Source organism: Vidua chalybeata, chromosome 8 (genome assembly GCF_026979565.1).
Source record: "Vidua chalybeata isolate OUT-0048 chromosome 8, bVidCha1 merged haplotype, whole genome shotgun sequence".
NCBI lineage: Eukaryota > Metazoa > Chordata > Aves > Passeriformes > Viduidae > Vidua > Vidua chalybeata.
This window is the reverse complement of record NC_071537.1, coordinates 13,079,602-13,094,282: the sequence shown is the minus strand read 5'-3', so window position 1 is coordinate 13,094,282 and position 14,681 is coordinate 13,079,602. Positions and strand designations below refer to the sequence as shown.

General features: G+C 42.3%; 1 protein-coding gene across 2 annotated transcripts in view; it reads right to left on the bottom strand.

Annotated features, from left to right (window-relative positions):
- The window catches only part of SLF2 (SMC5-SMC6 complex localization factor 2), a 29,850-nt gene extending 18,128 nt beyond the window's left edge, over positions 1-11,722 (bottom strand). Inside the window, exons 1-5 of one of the 2 annotated variants that reach the window (XM_053949604.1) lie at positions 11,479-11,722; positions 5,862-5,905; positions 5,227-5,396; positions 3,957-4,014; positions 2,098-3,233 (exon numbers count right to left, since the gene is read on the bottom strand). In XM_053949604.1, the coding sequence (XP_053805579.1) occupies positions 2,098-3,233; positions 3,957-4,014; positions 5,227-5,396; positions 5,862-5,905; positions 11,479-11,588 (1,518 nt within the window). In that variant the 5' untranslated portion in view covers positions 11,589-11,722. Of the gene's footprint in view, positions 1-2,097; positions 3,234-3,956; positions 4,015-5,226; positions 5,397-5,861; positions 5,906-8,288; positions 8,350-11,478 lie in introns of those variants that run through there. The other variant, XM_053949605.1, reaches the window with a different exon arrangement.
- Between the last annotated feature and the right edge of the window lie 2,959 nt (positions 11,723-14,681).

The following is a 14,681-nucleotide window of genomic DNA, read 5'->3' as shown; positions in this document are numbered from 1 at the left end:
AGAAGAATGTGGGTATACACTAAAACCATGGTCATGGAAATGTTGGGACAGTTCTTAACTGTTTTGTCTTACTTGGCCATTAATTATATCAGGAACAGGCCAGCCAAATGTTATGGTCACACACGTATCCCACAAGCATTTGCTGCATGCATTTATCAGCCTTAATCATTAATCAGGTAGTCATGTTGGCTGAGATTGTGAAATACATATGAAACCACACAAATCTGATCTGTAACACTCTTGATTACAGAATCATAAGAACAGATTATAATAATCATGGCTGCTCAACATCTGCCCGTGGAGATGGTAACACAGTCAACAAATAAACCCTATCAGAGACTGAAAAATATGAGGAGAGGGGAAGGTAGAAGAGAGAATTTATACAGGCATTCTGCTGTTTGTTTTCCACTCTAGAAACTAGTGATGGGCTGACCCCAGCCAGCACCACACAGCTTGGTCATTTCCCCAGCCAGTGGTGCAGGGCAGTGAAAAGAAATGCAAGAAAAGCAAAGACAAGAGAATTCATGGGTTAAGATAAGTATAGTAGGGGAAAAGGCATAAGCAAGACAAGAAAAAGCTATTCAAAGGCAGTCACTCAGCACCTCTGACAAGCAGAAGGATGCCCAACAATGGGCACTCTGAGTAAAGGCTACATGCCAGACCAAATCCCCTCACTTGGTTTTTTGATTGCTGAGCATGACATCATGTGGCATGGAATATGTTGATCTGTTATCAACACTGGTTTTGTCTGAAACACATAGCACCATACAGCTGTTATAAAGAAAATTAATTCCAACCCAGCCAGGCTCAGTACAAAATCTTTTTGTTTAAATGCAGCCATTTCCAACCTGTACCAACTGTCAGGAACGCCACACTAAGACCTACTGCAGGACCTTCCCTATTAAAACATAATTTTACAATAAAACTTCAAAATCACTACCTATTTGACAAGCTGTTATTGAACAAATGAGCTAATTTTTAAAAACAAAGACCAATTCATCATCATAATATCCTGTACACAGGGATTCAAAGACATCATCTATCCCTTGTGATCAGAATTCATTCAGCTTTTTGAAATCCTAAAATACTTCAATTTCCATGAAATACAACCTCAAAGAAAACACCACACTTACTCATACTCACACCTCTGACAATCACAGACTGTGTCAAAGATATATGACTGGAGTCCAGCACACAGATCTCTAAATGTCTACATCAATTTCCTCCAGTTAGCTTCAGCTCAAAAATCTTACCTGACTAGGAAAACAAAAACATTGGACTGCACACATTTTCTAAACGTAGCCTTCTAACTTTGGGGGGGGGGAAAGCAAAAACAGAACTCCTAAAAACAACCAGAAGGCATAGAGCTAAATCAATCTGGCTGCACAAACCATCTTTCAGCCATTCCCAGGACAAGCACAGTAACAAGCAAATCCCTGCTCCACCTATACTGTAACTGTACAGCAGCACAGGACCCTTAAGCAAAGTAAGCAGTTTTGCAGGAAAATAATTCTGAATTATCATGCATTATGAATAAGGGAGAAAATCATATAAAAACACAACATGAAGCTGATTATATGCTATCTCATTATACCCTGCTATAGCTTTAATGGGTGTAATGAGAATCAGCAAGAAGTGGCTGAGTGTTGGTAGATTTTTGACTAAAATTAATGTAAAGTAACTACTACCAATCAGTCACACACATCCTGACTGAATAGGTACTAGAAGACTATTGGACATCTAAGCTGCTGGAGCAGCTTGTCATTTATTTATAAAACTGAACTAAATAGCAGAAATTAGTTCTGTGGCACACCTGAACAAGTTGCTGTCTGCATGTGCCAGATGGAACAGGTGAGGTTGGAGGCAATTTGATTTTTGAGTACGAAATGTCTCCATTCACCTGGGCCTCTGTCTGTGTTTTGGTGGTATATACCTACAATATAAAATTTCATCCTCCTAAAATTTGAAATATGGGGTAATAACTTAGCACCCACTGGGCTTTGCACTGTGGTAAAAATCTATATTATTTTTCTTGCAAATAACATCTGTAAAAGGATACTTGAAAGAATGTGCTTTTCTGGTTTTTAGTTAACTTACATGAAGCTTCAGTAATGGAGTTACAGTGTCCTGAGAAACACTGTCAAAGGAGTCTTCCAGTGTTCCTGCCTGTGGTTTGAGACTTGAACTAAGCATGTTTTGCAGTGGCATTAATACTTCTTCTTCATCATCATCATCGTCTAAAATGGATTCCAACAGGTCATCTTCACTCTCAGAGCTGCTTTGCCATTTTCTGCTCATCTTTGACTTGTGTGTAAAGTTCCTTTTAACTTCCAGTTCTCCTGAGGGTTGTGAAGACTCGTGGCTGCTGTCCACGAAAGACTCTTTCAAAGGCAATGAAGGGGGAACACTTTTACCAGTCTCTGGGGACAGACCAAGTTTCCCAGAGATCTCCATTCTACAGGAATCAGGAGGAATTTCAGAAATCTCATGGACTGTATTTGAAAAACTGTTGCTGGGTTGAATACTGTATCCTTTATTCCGTTCATTTCTTTCTGGTCTTTTATCTTGCTCTTTCCTAACATCCAACACCTGAGATAAGCCAGCAACCTGGAGAGGGGATTTCATGCCTTTTGTTTGTGTTAAGTGGTGGGGAGAAGGCGACACAGTACTTTTTTCCTGAGAAAAAGGAAGGGACTTTTCCAAGAAAAAGCATGAGTTAGCCAGCTGCAATTGATTCTCTTTGGTATCCACAACAGAAATGCGGTTATTTTTAGCAGGACTGTGTGCAGAATATGAAGATGACAAACCTACAGTGGAGTAATTATTTTTCTCCTTTTCATTGCTCGAGTCGAGAAATTCCTCTGAAAGAGTCAAATCATGTCTAGACAGGACAGCAGGATCCTTGAGTTGCAGAACATCATCATGAGGAGACTTTAAAAAGATATTTTTTACAAAGCCACACCTCCAATTTTTGCATTTTGGTGATCTACTAAAAGCAGGGTCGTTTACTTCAGATTCATCTGAACTATCTACATCCACACTCATGGCAGCGTGTTTTCTTTTCGCAGGAGAGTCTCTTGGTTTGGATAGCCCAAAGGACAGCTTAAGGAAGTGTGAAGGAACAGCTGGGCTCTTTGGTGCACCAGAGGCCATCTCAGATGATGTTCTAAATGCATGTGGAGAAGACTCCTCATGTTCTAAAACCTGTGTTAGCCTTGATTGAGATGGATCATCTATGAAGTGTTGGAGAAAAAAAACAACCACCATTATCATGTTTAAAAAAATCAAAATAGTAACAATAATTGTCTCAAAAAACAAATATGTAACAGCTTTCCATTTTAAAAACTAACTTCTGTTTTTAAGTCAACAAGAACTAGAGCAGAAAAGAGTCTGATGAATTTCCACAGCCATAGACCCCCTTTTTTTTTTTTTCCCTTTTTAAAGTTTATCTTCCTATTGACCTACCTCAAGCTTTTTAGATTCCATTCTACCACCCATAGAACAAAATTATGTGGTTAAAAGGTCAAAAAGAAAAAAAAAAAAAAAAACAGTTCAACTTTAGTGGTTGGGTCAACAAGAGTATTTTTTCTGGATTAAGCTGAAAGGCACAATTTATTAGCCACCACAGAAAATGTGGATTATCCAAAACGCAAGGGAAACCATTAAAAAAAAAATCTGGGATCAAGGCTTTAAGACAATGAAATATCACTAATTCTAATCAAGTTACAATCAATGTGTTTTGCACTAAAATCCTAAATTACTTTAAAAACTCTTCAAACTTGCCATATATTAGAAATAATATTGACTATTCAATAGGAATTATTGTTTTAGTAAAAGAAAATAGAAAACATAATTTCAAGAAAAAAAAGCCATTAAAAAGAGACAAGAAGTGATGAATTTGATTAATTAATTCTGAGCAATGTAATTCATTAATTAATAATGAGCAATGCTCATACCTGAAGCAATCTCCCTTGAACCAAAATGCATTATTTTTCTTATAGGGCATCCATTTCCCTAAAAATAAAGACAGAGGGAGAAAAAAAAGTTAATAATATACTTTTAAAAACCAATGCTGAACCTAGCACAGACTTAGTTCCACACACCCCCAGAAATACATTTATGGACCTCATTTCAAGGCAAATTTTAAACACAGCTGCAAAGATGTCTCCAGAACCCATATATTTTTTACTTCAGATTAAAAGTGATCTGTAATTAAATACTACATTTGTAATAGGACCACTCCCATCTCTACCTAAATTCTGTGGCTTAAATGCATAAATCTGAACTGCTCTTAACTGCAAATTCTAAATAGCAGAAATTTGCCAGTCTGCTCCCTAAGCTACATTGTAAGAAAACACAAGATAAGGCAGTTAAGATAAAGGCATCTTTTTCTACAAAATAGAATTTCAATTTACAATTTCTATTGCATTTCCATGCTTGCATCTAGCCCAGACTATCTCTTAAAATCTTTTAAAACAAGATTTTTCACTGATTGTAAAATGATTAAGAACCAGCTTACCCAAGCATGACCTAAAACCTACAAAGGAATAGCAGAAGAACATAAACTTGTGTTACATTTGAAAAAGGCAGCACCAAGAATCTGATCCTACCTTGTAAAATTTTAAAAAACTAAAAATTTTAAAATCCATATGCACAATGAGTCAGTGATTTCCACCTTTAATAACTCTTTTAAAAACACCTGATACAAAACATTTATTCCTTATAATGGCTTTAACAGGATGTGGCTTAGATTGTTTCAATTTCTGCTTCTCCCATTCCCTTTCTCTGCAGAGAGCTTCCAGTGACAACCTAAATGCAGAGTCAGTAGGAGAGCAGGAGAGTGGGGAAATCTGGGAATCAGAGATGTGGTGCTCACAGTGCCATTTTTCCAGCCCAGGTTTTTCAAGTATCAGCTTCTGGAGGTGAAACCCATTTGTCAGAGTCTGAGCTGGAGTCTGTGAGCTCCATCCAGTCATTCTTCTCTTCCCAACTATTTCCATAAGACAATGGTGCTCTCCTTACACCCAGACGCTTCTCATTGTTTCCCTGCTCTGGCTGGGCAGTCTTTTCCTTTTTGGTCAAGGAATGCATCTGAGACCCTGCAGTAATGAGGAGTTTCTCAATCACAACTTTTGGGTACAAGGAAAACAGGACCCTGCACACTCTGCCATTCTCTGACATGTTTGCACTGTCCTTTTCCTCAATTCTTTTCCAAAAGACACCTACCACAGGACTTATTTGGTGTTTGGTCTGGCATCTTTTTCTTCTGACCTTCTTTGGAGAAGATGGATTCCTTTCAAAACCTTCAGTGCATAAGACTGACAATCCCATTCCTTCATCTTTTACATTTCCTTTGTCTGGTGAGGACAGCACAGTTCTGTCTTTATGGACATGGTCTAGGAGAGAAAAGACCAATTATTCACAAAAACTATATTGGGGAAAGAAAAACAAAAGCAAAACAAAAAACTTTATTATAGTGTATTACTTGATATTGTGTCTCTGTCTCTCACATGTAATCCAAAATTAATTAACTTAACCATCCAGTTTTGCTACTGCCATGCAAAGAATCACATAATCTATGATGCAGCTTCAGTTGTTATAAACAATCTGGCTTAAGCATGAGACAGAACTTGAAATAATAATTCCATCACTATTTAAAGAAATTAATTTAAACAGGAAATTGATATTTTCAGTTACCTTATTAGAAGAAAATTAAATGTGCTCATTTTAACATATTTGGTAAGATACACTCATTATGTCGCTGCTCCACTATGGAATGAGATTGGACTATCATTCTGCACACTTACATAATTAAAATTGATATAAATGTCTTCCACTTAGAAAAAAAAAAACATACTTACCTTGACTTAAAACTGGCTTAAAGAACTCCGTAATCAACTGGTTTCTGAAAAGAAAATATAACTTTATAAAGGAGAAATAACTAAATGCCCATTCAGTGAATGTTATATAATTAAAAGACTGTAAATTACTTCTACAGAATTTCTTTAATGCCAGCAGCTCTTATTTCTGATAAATCAGAAAAAGCATCATCATAGTTTTCACCTTCTAGCATTCACTCTGCTTGGCTAATGAAGTTAAACCTGGCAGCTTCCTCACTCAAACTGTTTCCTTTATAATCCCAGTTAATCTTAACCACCCTTCCACCTTAAACTAAACTTTCCTGAATGGGAATGACCTCACCTGCACCCAGTATTCTAGGTGACACCTCACCAGCACATTATGTGATGACATTATGCCATTTAACAACCTCCCCATGTCCACGATCACTCTGAGCTGCTAACTCAAGGTAGCATCTCACCCAGCTTCCAACAGAGACAGCAGCCTAATTACCTATAAAGTAATTATTAGCTTTAAATCAGAGGTTTTTTCCCTCTGGGAAGAACAAGTGGGACATGAGAACACCAGGGCATTCTCCACTGAAGAATATTGCTTCTAAAAATGGGCAGATTGGCTGAACAAATTACATCAGAATCTGTGAGTTTGGTATCCTCCTCTTCCTCCACACAGCTTGCTAATGACTTTAAGGCTATACTGAGTGCTGGCTTTGGAAGTGTCGCAAAGTTCAAACAAAGTACTGATGTGAGAAAAATGTTCACGTTGTTGCAAGAACAGCAGAGATTGGTTACAAGTTTTGTCCTCTTTCTGTACCTTCCAAGGCAAAGTTACATTATTATTGCCTGAGCAACAATGATAACCAAGGCAAAACCTGCTTACTCCGGAAACTACGCTAACATATTCAAGTATCCATAGATGACTGTGTCTCCAAAGACTCAGTAACCATTTTTTGAAGTTTAGGCCAGAAGAACACACTGCTTACTTGTACAAAATGAAATTAATTTGGATCTAATTTTGAATCTTTCTTTAAACTTGTAACCATCACTTCTGCATTTTCTGACATAGATATTGCATTGTTAGCACCTACAGAAATACAAAAAGCTGTTTATAATGCACTGATACTTCTTAAATCAGGATACTGGCAAGCACTGATATTTGAAGATACTGTAATTCAGTGAAAAGTAACCTGTAATCAGAATCTGTGAGTGCACAAAACTGGGTTTGGCTTAACAAAGAAAGCAGAGGAACTACTTGTCAGAGAGACTGGCTGCCTCCAGCTTGTCCCAGCTCAGTCTGACATAGGACAAAATACGTGTGTTCTTCTCACGTGCCACAGCAACAGTGTTAAATTTTTGACACCAGGCTCTCAACTCCATTAGACAAATTTATTGGCACAAATCAATTACCTGGTGGTACCTTAAGCTGGTGCCTCAAAAAAGGGACCACAAACAGAAATCCCTGGGCAATCTGAACTACCCAGCAGTCCAGACCAATAGTGATTTTTAGAGCCTGGGGTCTTGTCAGGCTTCATTGGTTCACTGTTTTGCTACCCAGTGGTGCTCTGTGGTCATATTCACACCCTCTTAGGCTGTTTCAGGGGGAATTTCAGTTGGTTCTGTGGTCCATGTTGCAAATACAGTTGTTACTGTTAATGTACCACTATTTATGGGCTGTCCATTCCAGCTATTAATTTTAAAGTAATATTTAAGCCATTAACATTGTCTAGCCTAACAACTGTTAATGTTCAGGTTGTTAGCCCCAGGTTTCCCTATAATCCATCTCTGACTTACTCAACAGAGCCTTGTAGATCAAGTAAAGTTCAACTCACGGTCTAACAACTCTTACTTATATCACTCAGCTATTTCCAAATAAGAGAAAAATTTCAGCACACAGGATCCCCGTATTTCAGTTCAGCAGAAGAACCAAAGATTTAAATGCAGGTTCATTCACTGTTGTTGCTGCTGACTGATCTGTTTTTCTGCCCTAGACCTCCTTGCACTCCTCAAGGAGTGTAATATTCTGTGTATATAATATTATGTGTAATATTCTGTGTAAATTCACATATTTAGTCTGTAAAAACTAGCAATATCAAAAAGCTGCTTTAGCAGTTCAAAGCAGGCACTGCACAGATAGGAGATATTCTGCATACGTATGTATTGGGATTTTTGTTTAGCACTTTGCCTAAGAGTGGAGATGACCAAAGGCACTGCTTTCCTGATGTTTTTCTTGGATTCAGAAACACCAGGAGACAGCTGACTCAAATGAAAAGGAGTGATCCACCCCACTTCTCACACACTACCTTAGGCTGCCCTAGGGAAAGGCTGCAAAGCAGAAGTAACAGTAACAGAAATGGAAGCACAGGACAACGTAAGAAAATGTTTTTTGAACACCTGAATATCTGAGTCTGCCCTGTGCTATGCACCCCACCTCACCTGCTCACAGCAAAGCCCTCTCCACCTCGCATTCCTCAGGACACACCCGGTGCTTGCTCGGACTGCTCTCAAGCTGCGAAATCATCCGGTGCCAGAGCTTTCCACACTGTGTATCCTTCCAAACCCTTCCTATTTTCCTAACTAAGCGACTGTACTTCTTTCTTTCCCATTAAAACCCCATCTGCACACGAAGCACTGCTGGCAGGCCACATCTTGTCTTCAGTTACCACCCAGATTCCTCTCTGCACCTAAATCTCGAAGACAAACTGTGAGGGACAGAAATGTTAAAGGTCATTGACTCAAACAAGCAATATTGCTGAGGCCCAGGTTTGCACCCCCCAATGGAAGGGGAGAAGGAGGGGGTTTCTGTGTGTGGTGTTGAAACCTCTGATCTGCCTAAGACAGGAGAGTGTGTACACCCACCACTGGAGGATGACCACGACAAAACAAGCTGGGGCTTGAGCCAGATAAGGGACAAGGCTGGTAAGGCACAGCTGCTGCAGAGGTGGGAAATTGCTTTTTATCACGCCATTGTCCTCCCTTATACAACTGGCTCAGGTGTAAAAGAACACCACCCCCCACCCAGGGGGAGGTACTGGGATAGTCACACTTAGACTGAAGTTATTTATCCCTTCTGATAAGGCATAATGTGAGAAAACATGATGTGAGAAACACCAAAACACCGGTCTAAGATGGGGTCATAAACCATCAAAGACCCCCAAAGTGCCTCCAGACTCATTTCTGGGGCCTTGCAACAGACAGTGTTAAATCCACCCTCTCCAAGGGAGGTACCTGGGCATTCCCACCAGAACATCCATTAACCCACTGAACTCTACATTTTGGGGGCTTTCCACATCCCTGACTGATCAAGACTGCAAATATCACTTTGACCAGCAGACATCGGAATTGCTACAATCAAGTCTTATCACTGGATTCATGCTGGTGATATTTCTCTGCAATCTACTCCTATCCTTGCTTTTTCTTTCTTTTCCTTATATATTTCCTTAAGTGGTATTTTTATACTTTTATATTGTCACATTACTAGAGATAATAACCAAAATGCTTACATACCTCATTTCCATTGCAATCAAATTATCCTAAAATAAACCCTATGTGTGCATATATATAAACACCAGGTATTCAGTGTTCTTGCTCTCTAACCTGCCCCAAGGGACCGATTAACAAGAACCTCAGTTACTCTGGCCTTCATGGACAGCTTGTAACAAAACCAAAACCAAGGCCTTCTGTCATCTCTGTCCTTGTTTCCATAGCCACTGATTCCAAATGACTGCTTATGTCCTTCCCATATTGTTCTTTTTGCTGTCTTTTATTATAAATCCAAGAGCTTTGCAACAAAATTTCTGCTTATTCCATAATTATACAAAGCAGTACAAAACAACAGGGAATGAAGGCACTTCCCTTCTCCCTCAAGTTTAATTTGAATGAAGAGATGGCGAGTGATTTGTCTTAGGCAGCTTCTTTGGAAGTGCTTATCCACCAATGTTTTCTCCTTTGCATTTGTAACTCTGCTTTTTGGAGTGCAAGGGCTAGGAACTGTCCAGCCAAGGTTCTGCATTGTGTCTCAGACAAGGAAGTGTACTAGAAACTTCAGACAAAAGCAAAGGGTGAGGAAAAGATAAAAAGAAATAATTCAATACAGTACAAGGAAGAACATAAAAAAGAACTGGGCCATCCAACTTGCTTTACACACATATATGAAAGTACAAAGAGAAATGTGATTTTCTGTGTTAATGGGGCCATAACTGTTCACAAACCGTTCTATAGGAGAATCTCCACCCTTTAGTAGGTTACTGTGCTTCACTCTTTTGCTAACATGAAAATCACAGTTGTTTAATGTATCTTTCTGAACCACTATACAGCCCTGGTTAACACTTTTCAGCAATATGTTTCAATTCAGCAAGACCTTTTATCCCAAATAAAAATTATCACACCATATTTTGTGAAATCTGCTCGACTGAGACACCCCTGAGACCACTAAAAATCCAAAAGAAAACGCAAAGCCCATTAATACATTATCACACCCGACCAAAGAAAAAAGCTGTGCAGCGAGGAGATGAACCTAACAGACCTTCCAAAACTAAGGACACAGCCTGCATGGAAAAGGGAAGGAGGAAATACTTTTACTTGTCTTAAAAAACAACCCCCTGAGCATTTGGTAAAAGCAATTAATGTTTACAGCCACATTCGTGGTTATCCCTGGCTCGATAAAAAATATCCTTTTAAAAAGCTGTATTGGAAACAGTAGCAATAGCTCCGAGAGAGCAAATTCCCATAACATAGGAATAAACTACAAAAAGCTACTACATCTTTGATGACATAGAGCATCTTGAAAAGCTCTGTAAAAAGAACAAAAAAAAAAAGTCACAACAAAACCAGCCAAAACAGAAGCTCACATGGAAAACCTCAGCCTTTTAGACAACTGCAACAAAACCGAAATTGCAGTTTCGTTTCACTTTCTTGGGCGAAAAGTAAGATTGAGAAAGTGAATTTTCACCCTGTCCCCTTCATTTAAATGACAGTGCCATCAAAACAGAGGATCTGAACAAAGTAAGGTGCACCTAATAGCATAAGAAATTTATGACTTGTCTCATTCTGCAAAAAAAAACAACACAGCAGCCTCTGAAAAACCTCAAATCTCTGGCAGAATTTGAATTTCTAGTTAGCAGACAAGTTTGTCAAGTCTAAAACCACTGTCACTGAGAGCCAGTGTTTGCCCCGGGCAGAGTCCTCCAGCACCGTTAGGCAGGTCCCGGCCGGAGCAGGTTCGGGAGCTGAACCGACAGCCGAAGCTCCCGGTTAGAGCCGAACCGCTGAAGCCGCCCAGCTCTCCAGGTGGGCTGGGAAACGCCAGGGCAGGAGCTGGGAGGGCACACGTGGGACGACCCCGGGATTCTGAAGGATGTGCTGGAAGTGCCGGCCAGAACTTAGCCGGACACTCCCTTCAGACTCTCGGATGTGGCCAACGAACAGCGGCTCCCGGTGCCGCTTCCGATGAGGAGGCCCCGGCCGGGCCCCTCGGCTCCCGGGGAGCTCCCGGCAACGCCCGCCGACCCGACCCCGCCACCCGCCCCGGGCAGCGCGGCGCACGCCGGCAGCGGGGGCGTCCCGCTAGGCGGGCTCGGTGCCCGGCGACGACCGCGGCCGCTCCTCGCCCGCGCCCCGCCCGTACCTGCAGTCCTGGGCCGCCTCTCTGCCCGCGGCCGCCGGCGTAACATGGCGGCGGGACATGGCGAAGGGAGGGCCCGGAGACGGCAGCCCCTCGCCGAGCGGTCGGGTCATGGCACGGGCGGCACAGCGGGGCCCGAGCGGTGGAGGGGAGCGGCCGCCCCCGGCAGCATCGCCAGGAGCGCGGCTCGAACGCCCAACACGGCCGGAACGCCCAGCGCGGCCGCAGGTCACGGGCGGGAGCTAACGGGCTCCGCTCTTCCTTTTTTCCCAATGGGTTCAGACGCTGATTGGCTGAGCGGATGCAGCAGCTGCGTCTCCCATTGGTTCTCTTCCGCCGGGGGCGGGACTGGCAGCCGGATCGTGGCTGTGATTGGCTGCTGGGGAGCGCAAGGCGGGAGCGCCGTTCCGCGTCCGAGGGAGGAAGGGTTCTTTGGCGCCTTGGTCTCGTGCCGGTCCCCCGCCCGCGCTGCCGCTCTCTGATTGGTGCGCTCGGCGGGCCCCGCCCCCGCGCGAGGCCCCGCCCCCGGCGCTGGCGGGGCGCTCCCGGTGCCCCGGGTGGTCCGGTCCGGTCCCGTCCCCGAGCGGAGGCGTCCTGCGAGCGAAGCGCCGCGGACCGCCAGCGAGCTGCGGGCTGTGCGGCTGGCACTGCGTCGGGAAGGAGATCCAGGCTGCGCGTCCATCTCCAGAGCCGCGAGACAAGGTGGGGAGGCTAAAAAGTTGGAATGGGAGTAACTTCTTCAAAATCACCACTAAACCCTGTGCCTGCCCGTCCTCCGCCTGCTACGCAAAGTTCTGTCTGTGCCTGGAGTTCCCCCAGAAAAGGCATCCCGAGTGGAATCCCGTGTCCTGCACCACCACCTGGCAAACATTTTGGACAAAATCTTGGACTAAGCAAGCTGAAGAACCAGACCTGCCAGCTTAGAAAATGCCAGTACTGCTATGTGTAATATTCTGTGTAAATTCACATATTTAGTCTGTAAAAACTAGCAACATCAAAAAGCTGCTTTAGCAGTTCAAAGCAGGCACTGCACAGATAGGAGATATTCCGCATACGTATGTATTGGGGTTTTTGTTTAGCACTTTGCCTAAGAGTGGAGATGACCAAAGGCACTGTTTCCCTGATGTTTTTCTTGGATTCAGAAACACCAGGAGACAGCTGACTCAAATGAAAAGGAGTGATCCACCTCACTTCTCACACACTACCTTAGGCTGCCCTAGGGAAAGGCTGCAAAGCAGAAGTAACAGTAACAGAAATGGAAGCACAGGACAACGTAAGAAAATGTTTTTTGAACACCTGAATATCTGAGTCTGCCCTGTGCTATGCACTCCACCCCCTTTCATCATGCCCATCCCTCAGTCTGTTTTTCAAAAGCTTTGAGCCATGTCATTTCTGATCCCTTAAACTCAGCCTCAAAAGCTTAAAACACTGGCTGCCATCACAACATGCACCTTGCTTCTTCCTTGCTTGAGCCCCTCTGAGGCACATCCTGCCCTGAGCCGCAAGCCCTCGGCCCCACAGACCACCCATGACTATTATGTTTTCTGGAGTGGATCCCACTGTTTGACAACACGCTTCTAGACCCACTGTGCACAACACTACAATAAATCCATGTTTATGCTGGGTGTAACTTCCTTGAGCAACAAATGAAGAACAGTTTGACTTGCTGTCATATAGATTTGTTCGAAAAAACAGTAGTGTATATATGAAGTACCATTAATAAAGTGTTAAAGTTTCATGCCCAATGTTATCCAGGAATTCCAGAAATATTTTTATAACACATTGAAAGAGCAGATGAAATTGAAGTCCTATAAACATTTGCTTTGTCTTTCAAGTTTAATACTTTAACCGTGGAAAATGGCAATAGACGTGGAGGCATTTCTACAGTTAAGTCATCTGGAATCATAAGGAGTTTCTAAAAGACAGCCAAGGAGTTGGATACAGAGCAGCTTTGACAGAGCATCTAATTCCAGCACTGGTGATGGCAAAGTGAAGCTGTTTATCATGGGAAGTAAGGAAGGAGTTCTGAAGTGGCAGGGGACTGTGAAACTCTCCTATAACTCTAAATACAAGAATAAAAGCAAACACAAGCAGTGAGGCTGCAAAAGGAAGATTTTGCTAAGGAACCACAGGGAGTGACAGGCAAGAGCAAAGACTGGTATTGTCATAAGTTCCTCCCTTGAGATTAAGTGTTGTAAATTGCTTTTTCCCCAATACAGGACCTGGTATGTGTGGAAACAGATCAACCAATATTTATTAGCATACCTTTTATTAAGCTGTTGTAGTCAGCTTACTAATAGCAGATCATTATCCAGACAGTAAATTCAGTTATTCTATCGAGAGTCACACACATGCCATCACTGTTACCCAGGAGGGAAGGAAAAGCTGATCACAGTGGTTTTCTCAGATACACACTGATGTGCCACTGGCTTCAGGGTCAAAGCTCAGAAAGAGAAAGGAAATGTTTAAAGATTTTAGTTGTTTCTCCTGGGAGAACACAGATACTGAAAATGCTGTGGAACTGCTGGAAGGGATAAAGCCCAGTCTCATGTGGAAGTGCTCTGATATAGGCAGCCATTATTCTTTGTGCTGCACATGTAAACGGGACTGCTGAGCACTATGCAGGTTGGGGGGTTTTAAGTAGAAAAACACTTATTTTGAAACCAGAATAATGTTTTATTTAGATTTAGGCTGGTTTCCTCTGACTGAATCTAACACCTGAGCACACAGCCAGAAGCACGGCAGCACCTCACATGAACATGTCTGAGCCAAGCCTGTGTAAACTCATCAGGGTGATGCACTCTTCCAGGCACTTCCACACTCAGCTTCCTGGCTGGGGTTGCCTCAGCTGCTCTTTGTTCCCCTCATCACCAATTTGCTGTGTGGTTTCAGCACAGCCACAAATTACAGCGGAGTTCAGATACAGACATTTATTACCTGGCATTCCAGGTTTACTTTCCTTCCATCTTTCTGGAGAGTGTCTCCCTTTCTCACTAATTCCCAGATGTTATCAGATCAGATACTCCCTGCTGTGCGTTGCAGGAACCAATTTACACCTCCTTTACCAAGCAGACACTGATACCTTGACATGCAGCAGGACTAAATTTGGCTTTAGGTAAACATCTGGAGAGAATATTTATGCTACCACTTTCAATTGCAATAACAGTTTAATCAGTGGAGAGGGTTTGTATCTCAAGGTTGTGAAG